General features: G+C 39.6%; 1 protein-coding gene across 2 annotated transcripts in view; it reads right to left on the bottom strand.

Moving 5' to 3' along the window:
* CRIM1 (cysteine rich transmembrane BMP regulator 1) overlaps window positions 1–12832 on the bottom strand; it is a 509439-nt gene that overhangs the window by 9132 nt on the left and 487475 nt on the right. For both annotated transcript variants that reach the window (XM_019527120.1, XM_019527119.1), the window contains 2 exons: window positions 12740–12817; window positions 5149–5336 (listed from right to left, as the gene is read on the bottom strand). In XM_019527120.1, the coding sequence (XP_019382665.1) occupies window positions 5149–5336; window positions 12740–12817 (266 nt within the window). The remainder of the gene's footprint in view (window positions 1–5148; window positions 5337–12739; window positions 12818–12832) is intronic.

The following is a 12832-nucleotide window of genomic DNA, read 5'->3' on the forward strand; positions in this document are numbered from 1 at the left end:
CTGAGCAGTGCAGCCTGAGCACCCAGAGGGTTGCATTATGGTAAGGGTGGAGAGAAGCCTGACTGGGAGGCTTTGGCAAGAGAGCCAAGTGGGCCTGGACTTTATGTTATAGCCACTAGGCTTATTGTTTTGTTATAGCTGGTTGGCTTATGGTTCTGTTGTGTATAGAACCGGAGGACTGGGTAAGGCTGTAGGGGTGTGAGGAGGCCTTGCAGGAGATCTCCAGTGGTCTGGGGGGGGTTTCCTGGGTGCCCTGTTTGGGCATGAGCCGTGCTAGGGAGTCACAGCTGTTTGGCACCAGTGTGGTACGGTGTGTGGGGGTTGAGATCCCAGCCTGTGAGGGCGGTATTCGGCCCAGTAGGGCGAGGAACCCTGAGAAGGGTCAAGGGGCCAGGCACAGCTATGGGCCACCTGAGCCCCGAGCGCGGTTCAGCACGGGCCAAGCCCCAGTGAAGGGCGAGGGTGTGAGGAGTGTGGGACATAGGCCCCAGCGAGGGAAAGAGTGCGAGAGGTGCTGACACAGGCCCTAGGAAGGGCGAGTATGAGAAACGTGAGGCACAGGCCCCAGGGAGGGAAAGTGCGTGAGAGTGAAGCCCGGTGAGGTCTAGTAGAAGACTGGAGTGGCACCGGTTTGGTATAGAAGCCCCGGAGAAGGGCGAGCGCGCAGTTAAGAGTCCTGGAGAGGGGCAGGCGTGCAAGCGAAGCCTGAAGAGGGGTGGATGTGCGGATCGGGGCCAGGAGGAGAAAGGTGCAGTTGGAAGCCCGGAGAAGGGCACGTATAAGATCAGAGCATCCGGTGAGGACGAGGTTATGGGAGAAACCCTAGACAAAGGTGAGTCGATTGTGAAGCCCCTGAAAGGGGTGAGGGCAAGTCTAAAGAGCTCGGAAGGGCAGAGCGCGCGAGCAGGAGTCCGGAGAGGGCAGGGCGTGCAGGTAAAGGCCCGGAGTGGGTGTGTATATCGGAGACATGAGAACGTCCGGAACAACTGCGAGGCTTGGGGTGTGCTAAAGGGGAGGTAGGAGGCACGCATAGCCCATAAGGCCAGGGTTGCACCAAGTCACCCCATCTGGTACAGGAGGGGCAGTTATTAGCAGTACACTGTGACCAAGGGGATCTTAAGGCAGCCTCCCATATCAAACTATTATTCCAACAAGACGTGGCAGGCGAGAATCGAGGGTGCTGGATCGCTCACTTGGCATGGTAGGGGGCGCTAGTGGGATCACGGCTGCTCCTAGGCCCCACTCTGTGACAGGTTATGTTACATTTTCCCATTTAGCTGTATTCTTTTATATCCTTTCATTTTATCATACAGGCTTCTGGTTTGGTGTGTTGAATTACTTCTTAATATTAAACCTAAATGCTTTATTGTACTGAGTTATTCTGCAGAGTTTTGGGTTTTTTTGGATATAAAGTAAAACATCATTTGTGTAAGACTATATTTTATAGTCAGCGTTCCTGCAATTATTTCTTCTCATCTTGCTTTCTAAACATGTGTTGCCCATGGTTCAAGGAAGTGGCTTGTTTTCTATTTAAACTGTCAGTGTTTGGGGGGGGGGGAAAAAACATGTTTACTGGATTTAGCTGTGTGGCTCAAGTGACTAAAACACTGAAGGCAAGATTTAAAAAAGAACAACAGATCAAAAGCTGCTGATCTGGGCAACCTGATTTATTACTATTATAAAGGACTTCCTAATTAATTTATCTCTTAGTATGATTGCTCATGTGTCTTACTGTGAGAATTATTAATACATATGGCTTAAAGCTGGCTGCACTGCAATGCACTCAATGTATCTAGGTAGCTAAGAAAATCCTGTCCCACAAAGCAAGTGTAACGGGCATTGAATTATTAGAACACTAATGACAAAGAGGAGATGCAAGACTACTCCAAACAAAATTGCCAGAAGGCAAAGGGAAGCATGAAATATTAGGATTGTAATGACTGAGCCAGGGCTGTTATTTGCATTCTTGTCTGATGTGCACATCATTACACACATGTGCATGCATACATACACAAGCACATACATATTTAAGAATGATTGTGAAAGAGAAGAATACATGGCAAACAATGGTGGTATCTAAGTATTGCTGTTGATGTGGTCCTTAAGGAGTGAAGCATGGCATAAGTACCTTTCCAGAAATTGAATTGAAGCTCAAGATGTCTACACTTATTAGTAAGTATCTCAACTAGGAACCATCACCCAGCAGAGAGCAGGAGAAAGAATCGGAAGTTTACTGGAGAAAGCAACTCTCAGGACAAGATGTTTTATGATAAAGATTTTTAATAAACTTTGACCCTTTGTGAATTCACAAATCTACAAAGAAGAGCTTGCCTACAAATGGCTTCCACATTCTGCCTGGAATGTATTACATACTACAGTGCTGCTAGCGACTGAAACAAAGATGCTTCTATAATAAATAAGAATGAAGAAATAGATTTTTTTTCTAACTCTTTCTACTAAAACAAGATTTCTGAGAAATTGAGAGTAACTATATAGCAAATCTGATCTGCCACTTTTGTCCTCTTGTTCACACACACAATATTAAATAACCCTTCCAATTTAGGAATAATGGTACCAGAACCTGACATCTAAGTGGTAACGCCTTACCCTACAGCAGGACTCCTGCTAAAGTCCAGAGGCTGAGTTATGGAGCAAACTGGTCTTCCATGTAAAGAAAGTTCAAAATATGGTCCTATAAGGAATTAAATTATTCTTTTGTAAAAACAAAACAAGGTTATATTTTTAAATATATAAGGACATTTCAAGTGACATGACAGCAGGGTATTAACAGAGCAAAGATCTGCCATTTTAAAATTCTTCTGTACTAAATTTGGAAAAGTGTAGCAGTATTGAAGTTCCTGCAAAGGAGGCAGCAAACACTCCTGAAAGGAAGGCTTGCCCTTCTTTCCAGCTTCAGGGGATTGAGACCTGGCTCCATGTTCTCTTTTTTCCCCAATACATTTCTGGCCACTTTCACTTAATAGCATTTCACTGAACCCCTATATATGCTGTAATACTTGCATCTTTCTTGTAAGGAAAGAGAGAATAGGTACCAGCTAAAGGACAGAAGACACATGTAGGACAGAAGGCTGTGGTGGGACTACTGAAGAGAGAGATCAGGTCAGGGGAGGGGCAAGGAACCATGGATAAAAAAAGATAGTAAAATAAGGAAAGTAAATAGGAAGTAAAGAAGAGACTGCAAAAAGGAAAGAGGCATGATGTGACCTAGAAACTCCAAGAATCAATCTGTTGGAGAAAGGGACTCCATAGAATCAAAATCACTGGCTTCAGCAACTTATACTTGCTCAAAAATATCTTCTGGCATATGATTTTGTTCAGTGGCAGCAATGTAAAAGGAATAATAAACTACATGGGAACAGATGCATAGTTTCTGTAATGACTATGCTTGAAAGATGAAAAAGAATGACCCTCATTCAAAATGAGCGCTTGGCAAACAACTCCTGGCTTTTGCTTATGGGAATGTATTAACATCAGTTAAGCTGTACAAATGCTTCGTTAATAACTTTTTGCTTTTTTTTTAAGCTTAACAGTGAATTGTCTTGCAGTTGATCAATGTTTCACCAAAACTGGGGTCAGGGTAAAAATCTTTCCATCCATCAGCAGGAGTTACAAACTTCTGTCCTCTAAGATATTATCCATTTTCTCATTTTCCTAAAATACTTCTTTTGGACAGTGCTCTGTGATTGAGGTCTGCTGGAAAAATTCTCTTCTTCTTACATGACTGACAAGGTAATGAACAAAAACACCATTCAGGTTTAAGAGCCAGGGACTGTCATGGTCCATATAAAAAGTTGAATTTGAACTTAAACAGATTCTTTGTTACATTTGAATAATGTATATACTCAAAATTATAACAGTTACTTTCAGGTACAGAATGATTCTTCTGAAATTTACACGTAAATTCAGTAGTTAGCTTTTGAATTTTAATACCAGTTCTTTAAGACATTTCAGATACTGCATCAGACTCTTCTGTCTCAAATGATCATAAATGGAATAATGTAGATTCTTCAAGCTTCCCTGCATTAAAACTCCCTAAAAATGAATGCACTGTCTGAATTGGAAGACTTTAAGGCTTACTGGGCATTTCTGGCATTGTTCTTTTTAACCAGAAATTTTTTTTCCACCCCCAGTAGCCATGGAAGATTACTATTCTAGAGAACTCTACCAAGAAATTACATTTTTCAAGATGGTTGCCACCTACTATTTCTTCATTGGAGAAGAAGAAACTGGATGCTCTCAGATTCCTAGTATTCCTAGTTTTTTCCTCAAAGAGCATGATGGGGCGGGTCAGCCATTTTAAAAGACTGTAAAACTATCATCAGTTAATGACCATTTAATGACATAGTATTTCTAGTTAAATAACTTATTCATTCATAATATGCTAATACTGAGGAGTACCAATGGCTTTTGTACCAACAGCTTTTGTTCTGTATATCTTTATATGGTAAAGTTGTGGTCCATATAATAAATTAGGATGAGATAGACCAAGCAAGTGTATGGTGTGTAGAAATAAATAGAGTGTTGGTGAATTTAGTATGAAATAGACTTTAATACCGAAGTCAAAATTGAGCTTTTCTGTGCAACCATAACTATGATTTTTCTATAGTGTTTCAAGTGTTTTTTCACTATTAATTTCCAAGCTTTCATACAATTTCATTTTTATAATTGCAATCAATAATAATGGTGTTTAATTCATATTTACTTATACCCTAAATGTGTCTTGGAGGTTTCTGTCTTAGCAGTATAGATAGCAGTTAGCAGAAAATTTTGAAAATGTTTTGATACATACACATAATAACTATCCTTTGAGGGCAAATTTTAAAGTAGATGAGAGCTACACTAACCATGCCAACTATGTACACAGAATTGTTTGTCTGCTGATCTTGGTTCTTGCTCCTGAAAATTCATATTGAGCAGCAAATTGGTGTTTTTTTTTTTATTTGACATTACACAAGAAATAATTTATTATAACAACTGAGTACAAGTGTTAAGAAATAATGCAACATGGGTTAAGATGCAGGGAAAAAATTAAGTTGACATTAAATTGATTCAAAAGTACCTAAAATACATTCCAGGTAATCTCCTGTTTTCAGAAATGGAGACATACATATAAAAATTTCACTGTACCTTTGTTGGGGCTTTGTAGCAAGACACAGGTATCCACTGCTTTTTCTGATTGACAAGCAGAAGGGCTATTATAAGAATCAGGGCAGTCATGATAGGAACTGTCACCCAAGCAACAGAGCTGAGAGATGTATCTTCATTTGGTTGTGGTCCTTTACCTTCTCTATAATCACTCTGAAGATGACTCATGTCTGAAAGGTATGAACAAGAACATTTGTTAGTAGTATCACATCTTAAGTGATCCTGATCTGTCTGGATCATAAACAAGAATAGGATTATAAAAGTACCAGCCTTAGCACCTACCAGTATTCTGGCTTTGTGCTTTTTTTCCTGTTATCTGTTCTGAAATGTTATCTTATACTGACTGGTGCAATCAACAGCCCTTATCTGGATATGATAATTGTATTTTCAACTGGAGACACCTGAACAGTCCAGGGCTTGGAATGGATTCAGTAGTTTATGGTGAAGGTACAGACCTGATGGAAGGATCTATAAGACTTGCCTATCGCTATAATGAGCGCCAGGTACAGGACAAGTAGAAGTTGAGGGGAAATGAGTATCTGTTAACTTAGTTTTGTATGAACAAATAACTGTGACTGGAACAGTAATTTACCAAGTAGAATGACAGATGGCTTTTTTGTTCCATTTAACTGTGCTTTGTGCAATTACAGCATATACATGGTGATACAGCACTCATTATCTGGCACTCTATCAGTTCTTAGTTTGGTATAAAAATCTCAAAGCTGCAATGTTTCACAATATGGAGCCAAAGCACATGTCAGATCTATTAGCTCATATTTACTTTTTGGCTTATTGGTCGCTCTGGAGATGGGGAAGAAATGTTATTTTTGCGCAGCTATTCATGTATTTCTGGATATACTGATAACTATTTTTACATCTCTCTCTCGATTAGATAAACACAAGAATAATTATTTATTATTAATTTATCTGACTGGTAAACTATTATACATACACTATCCTTTCATGTTCATCCTTTTCTAAATATTGTAGCTGCTGGGAATAGAAAGGTAGTAAGAGCACCTCTTATCTCTTTTGATCAGGTTTCATTTCCATCAGGTATATTTTTCTTTTTATACACCTTTTTGAGTTTTTATTTCTTTTGGGGGTTGGGTCCTGCCAATTCCTGATCAATGTAGGGTCCAGGAAGGATGCAAAGGTAGTTCCACAGCATCTATTTATTCCTCAAATCCTGGTTAAATAAAACCTTTCATATTGTATTTTTTTTTAGAGCATCGGGATAAGAATAGGCCTATTTTGATGTCCATTTTATGTTTCAATTGTCTCCTGCTAGGAAATAAGTTGGAAGAGTTTCTGTGAAGACAGAAGTCTTCTGCATAGGAAATGAATCACTGTATTACATCACTTGCTGCTTAGTTTAGCAGAGCAGAGCATGCCATAAGTAGTGTGTGTACGTACGTGCGTGCACACAAACACACACACACACACACACACACACACACACACACACCCTCCCCGCTATATTACTCAAACCCTTGTATGGGTATTTAAGTTTTTGGTCCAGATATGCCAGGTAAGAAAGTTTGGCTTCTGTGCTGAGCAAGGTATCAAAAAACTTGTATTTTCCTAACAGTTAATCTGGTGAGAGGGTTCATGCCTCTATACTCCCTCAATTGCTATAGGAATGCTGGAGATTTTCTTGGTTAGAATGATGATTTCAGAGTATTTTCAAGTGACCATCCCTCTCAGCCCCACAAGTTAAGTCCTCTTAACCCTGTATTATTGTACCTGGAGTATGTGTGTGTTTGTTTTTTTTTTTTTTTCCTGATGGCATGTGTTCATGTTATACCTTTCCTTGTTTATTTTCTTCTTTTGATGTGGTGGCTGTCCTTGAGGTGATTCTTTTGTCATCTTTTCCTATATTTGATTCCACTTTAACTACCTACTTTTTTATCATACTATAATATAGAGATAATAGCACTTACTCTCTTCAGGGAATGGCAAGAATATATACATTCCAAGACTCAGAGGGGCTTGGATACTACAGTAATATGGACCATGAAACACCTAGAAATTTATTTCTTTTAATACTGTATCAGTTTTATGGGTAAACTTTTTCATTTCCTCCTTTTATCTCTTTTGAGAGAGTGGATTACAGTAGATAAAGCCTTTGTTTCTTTCAACTTTTTCTGTAGCTTTAGCCACTATTTGTGGCCATTTCTCACTAAGTTTCCTACTACCCTTTTTTGCTTTTTCCTTGGGTGAGAAATGCTCTTTGTCAGTCATTTTCTCTGGGTTAGAAAGAACAAGAATTTTAGTACCTTCACAGACTCAAGCCTGACTATTTAGCTAGATTTTTTTGCTGGAGAGGTATTGAGACTCCTTTCATGTGCACTTCAGTTGCACACTGGACATTCTACTTTCATTTATTTTAATTCATCAAGCCAAGTATTTTGCTATGATTCAGGCCACATAGATTATCCAAATTTATCTCTTCACTTATCTCACCTTTTTAGGTAGTGTCTGAAAAAAAGAAACAAATATTGCAAGTATATGATATAATAGTACATAAATTGACAAATGTATGCTCTGCAAGACCAAAGTGTTGGGGTTCCAGAGTTGAGGGCTGTTCACTGAATGTCAATGCTGAGTCTCTCCTGATTAAAGTAAGGAACTGGATTTCATAGTCTAAGGTCTCACTTGTTTTAGCATGTACATGTTAAAATCCCTCAAATGGAAGATCCTCAGTTGTTATATGAAACTGAGTGATTCCACACTGTGGCCACTAAGATCTCTTTATAGCAATTCCAATTTTCATGGAATTGGAGCCTGTATCCACAGCATCTAGGGCTGTTTGAAGATGTGCAAGCCACAAATTGATCTTCAGTAAATTGAAGTCCTCCCTGTTGCCTTGAGGAAGACTTTCTATGAATTTACTCATGGAAGTCTAATACAGATAGTCTTATTTTGCCAACAGGGTTTTCTAATTAGTGGCTCTTAGATGGTGAATCACTTTTCTGTCTAAACAAATTTTTCAGGCTTCTTGTCTTTTGACTGTATTCTTTGTTTACTTTGACCAGTTTTGTTTGCCATAGAAACAATCAATGAACCTAGCATGGAATGCAAAATTATCCAAAAACTTAAGAAGGAACGTAGTAGTGATGGACTGTCTGTTCTTTGATGTTGGTGCCAGAGAGGCAAGCATCCTCCATTGCAATTTATAAACTTTACTGACAGGCTCTGCAAGACATCCAAGTAATGGGGCACACAGCAGATCCCAAATCGCGTGTGATTCTTTTTCCCCTGGAATCCTCACCTAGGATCTCCAACATGTTCTGGAATGTCTTACAGTCACCTGAGGTAGCAGTAGATGACACAAGGACTAGATCTTTATCCAGTGATAATGAGAGTATTTGAGCCAGGACAGGTTGATACTCTGTTTGAGATTCCTCATTAGAGCCATGAACAATCTGTTCACTTGCCAAATGACTAGGCTGAAGTGACTGAGTCACTTCACTCAGGTGAAGGAGGGGGAGAAAGGAAGGGTAGAAGCAGCAAATGGTTTTCCAGGGGGAGTGGGATACTAGGGAGCAGCATGCCTCCTTCAGCCTGTTTGCTTATGGCAGTGGTTTTCAACTTGTGGTCTGTGGACCTCTGGAGGTCTGCAGACTATGCCTAAAGGGTCTGCAAAAGAAGACTATGATCAATCAAAAGTATGCGAGTACCCACACTTAAAATGAAGAGGGGTCTGTATCTCCATTCAAACTTCATTAGGGGTCTGCAAATGGAAAAGGTTGAAAACCACTGACCTAGGGTATTGAAAATCAACTTTAGATTCTCTCTCAGACTTAAACTGAGCTAAATATCTGGACTCAAAGGATTAAGTCAGTGACATCTCTCTACTACCTTAGAGGCTGAAAAGGAGAGTGGTGTGTGTTTTCTTTTTTTAAAAAAAAAAAGGAGCTGTACCATATTTTTCTTATGCTGTGGCTGATGTTGGCAATGTACATATTACTGGTGTTGGAGCAGTTATGGGGGAGGCACCTTAACCACTCTTAATAGTGGAAAGTCTGGTACTGATGAGACAGTAGATTTTTAGATGTCATTTAGGATTTTAATATGGAATGTTTTGATGCCGAGGCCTGTTTTTATTTTTATGGCACTGGTACCAGGGGAGATGGTTTCAAATAGATTGGGGTTAGAAAACCAGTACCAGGAAACTTAAATAGTACTGAGGGAACCAAAGCTTAAGATGTGGTGACAGATGCTTGTCTGGATGTATTTTAGGCTTAGTACTACCCTTTATCTGTAAGACTTGAAAGGATTTGTGGCTTCTTGAGGAAGAGACCGAGGGCTGAGATCTCTTTCTTGTGGTCCCAGTGCTCCTTCCTCCTCTTGTTGCCTAAGGTTTTACCAGACAAAACTCCACCTTTAGGAGTGGCTACTTCAATGCCCTGAATTGAAAGGGCAGCCAAGGGATGGGGCCTGTGTGATTGAGATTTGACAGCAACCGAATCTCCAAATCAGATTTGGCCAAATCCATTTGGAAGAGTGATTTGAATCGCCGAATTGAATCGGTGTCCCCCGACTCAGCCGAATCTGAAGCAAATATTAGCTGCTTTGCACAGGCCTACTGCATACTATGCAGCAGACCCTGCCTCTTAATTCCTAGTCCCACAAGGAGCTCCATGGATCAAAAGAAGTGGCTCACTTGGCTGGGTCTTGCCTTTGGGCTGTACATTTGACATCTCAGTTTTAGGAAGTGTTTTCCACTTACCCCACTCTTGGACACGCTGAGCACTGGAGAGCCATCATTGTGAGACAAATTTAGCTTTGTATAATAGCAATTTTTAAAGCCTAAAGATTTGTGCTAATTGTTATGACTGATCACAATTTCAGAGCTAAATCCCTGGAATACAAAGAAGCTAATTTCCTTCTAAACAAAAAAGGAAACTTTAAAACATCTTAATTCTAAAACAAATAACTAGCAATTAAGTACTAATTGCAATGTTTTGCATAACAGAACTGCAGTGAAAGAAGAAGCTGACACTGCAAGTTCCCATTCCTAGCCCTGGGAGATGAGCAGGAACTGAGAAGCAGTTGGGGTCACTTATCATAGTTAGAAGCACAACGATACTCGGGTCATGGGCATATCAGCCAGTAAATACTGCTGGCCAAAAGCTGAGAGAGGTAGTTAGCTGTGTTAGTCTGAAGTCCAGAAGAGGGCAGGCTAGAGATGAACCTTGCAGACGAAGAGTACAAGCTTTTATGAATTCAAGTTCACTTCATCAGATGCTGTCTGATGAATCTAATGAAGTGAGTTGGAGTTTATTGAAAGTCTATGTGTGTATATATATTAACCTGTAAGGTTGATATGTACCCTGCCTTCTTCCAAAAGAAGCTGGCCACATGCAGTAAAATATGTATGGAAAACATTTTAAAGTGTGTGTGTCTGTGTTTTTTTTACAATTGTGCAAGCTTTGCTATTGCTGATTTGTGGTTAAACAGCAACATGTATATTTCTCAGAGAGGAGTATTTTTTTTCCAGCAACCCACTGTACTGAACATTTACTAAAAACTGTTAAGAAATACTGAGGGCATTCAATTCAAGCAAAATATCAGCTCTACTAACATGAATATTCATTCAACTTCTTATGCAAAGCACCATTCATCACACCAGACACTTGTTCTGTGGGACTGTTGGCATTTATCTCCCCCAGATGCTATGCTGGTACTACAAAGGCTGATAATCTAATCTGAATCCAAACCATTTTATGCAGACTGGTAATTCCACAGCTGAATGGAGATGGTTTGGACTCACCAGGCTGTTCACCACCTAGATAAGTTGTGATGAATAGAACTTCACAGATGTTTTGATAGAAGGTTTAAATTACCAAACTATAATTTAACACATGCATTTGGCTTTACTCAAAGCTATGTGACATGCATATAGCAGTTTCTGCATTAATATTGTAGGCTGTCCTGGCTATTAGTATGAATCAAAATATTTTGATATGTCTTCTGAAGCTAATGAACCTCAGACAAAAATTGGTTATGACAGATTTATAGCTGTAGAAAGACAGGGCTCCTAGACTGCATCATCATAGTACTATGTTGTCCTTTCTGGTTCTCTACTGAGTATCAGGTCAAAAATGAAGATTCCAGTCCTCATCTCTGGCTAGGGACAGAAGTTACACACAAACCGGTTTAAGTAATCAGAAACTGGTTTGAACTTGTAACAGAACAGACTTTCAGTGCAAATAAACCAGTTTCAAAATGGCTGAAACTTGTTTAAAATAAACCTGGTTGAATGTAGTATCAGACTTAACTGATTTGGGTCAAACCAGTTAATGAAACTTGTCCCCCTCCACGTATAGAGCTGCCCTGCCTGCTAAACTTACTGAAAGTTACTGCTGGCTGCAACTGTGGACTACAAAGCCCAGAGTCGCATGGAAGCAGGAAGAGGAAGTGACGAGTAACCCTGCCGAGTCCTGCTGCTGTGATGGTGCACTGCAAATCCCAGAGACCTCGGGGGCAGCAGGAAGAAGTGAACACACAACCCATGCTGGCTACGTGCCAGAAAGCCATGCTCTAGCACCCACCCAGCTTCTGGCCTGAGCAACTGCAGGCATGCAACTGTATTTCTTGATTCAAAAGTAAATGCGTATTCAGTTGTTTCTCAATTTAATTTCTGCATCTTAAACTAACCTGCAAAGACTGAATCAATTTAGCCTTAGGCTGTTTGACTGTCTGTACTTAGCCTGTGAGTTTGGCCCAAGGTACTCAAAGGGCCTTCTGTGTATGTACAACTGTTAGTTCTCATGATAACTACAAGTTTCTGGAAATGGAACTTCATGATCTCAACAACATGAATGTGTAGGAAATAGAACTTTCTCAGAATGACCCATACTAGCACAATTTACTCTCCCATGGAATTAATGGGATATAAAGCTCAATATTTTCAGAACAAAATACAAACTTAATTCTTCCTTCAATAACTTCACTCAAACCACCTATTTGAAGAAGAAAACACCCATCATAGTTGGGGAGGGAGAGAAAGGTAAAGAAATGTGTGTTGACTTTAATACATTTGTATAGTGGTCAACTGCAAGAACTTATTAAACAAACATTTTGGTTAAGTGCCCAGTTGTCCCGTACTTTCTCAAGATGATACTGCCACTGAAGTCATTCATTCTTACTCTTACAAATAAGTACTACCTAATGTAAATGGGAGACTCAAACTGACTGAATTTAATACATTTTTATACAGTACTTTAATAGATTGAGTTTGCTTTGCCAATATTTCTTATCAGAATCACATTACATAATTATATATTACAAGCTGAAGCTTATTTAAAGGAGTATTTTTCTGCATTTAAGTAGAAATCGAGAGCATAGGCATGCATTTCCTGCTTACAGAAGCATATTAGGTTATTTTGCTTCTACTTCAAAATGATAAATTGCATTTACTTGTATTTATCCTGCAGAAATTATGCCTAGACCTTTGTAAACATATGGAAGGAAGCCAACAACTAGCTTTTTCATACAGCAAACGAACATAGGGAGGAACTACAGACCTTACAAAGTACAGTTAATGACTTTTGTCAGCTCTTACCTCTGTGGAGATGGACAATGTCATTTTCACTGGGTGTAGGCCAAATTGGTGCTTCGAGTTCGTTATCTCCTCGGTGATTTGTTTTCTCAATAG

Source organism: Gavialis gangeticus, unplaced genomic scaffold, assembly GCF_001723915.1.
Source record: "Gavialis gangeticus isolate Ggan-Ray unplaced genomic scaffold, GavGan_comp1, whole genome shotgun sequence".
Classification (NCBI taxonomy): Eukaryota; Metazoa; Chordata; order Crocodylia; family Gavialidae; genus Gavialis; species Gavialis gangeticus.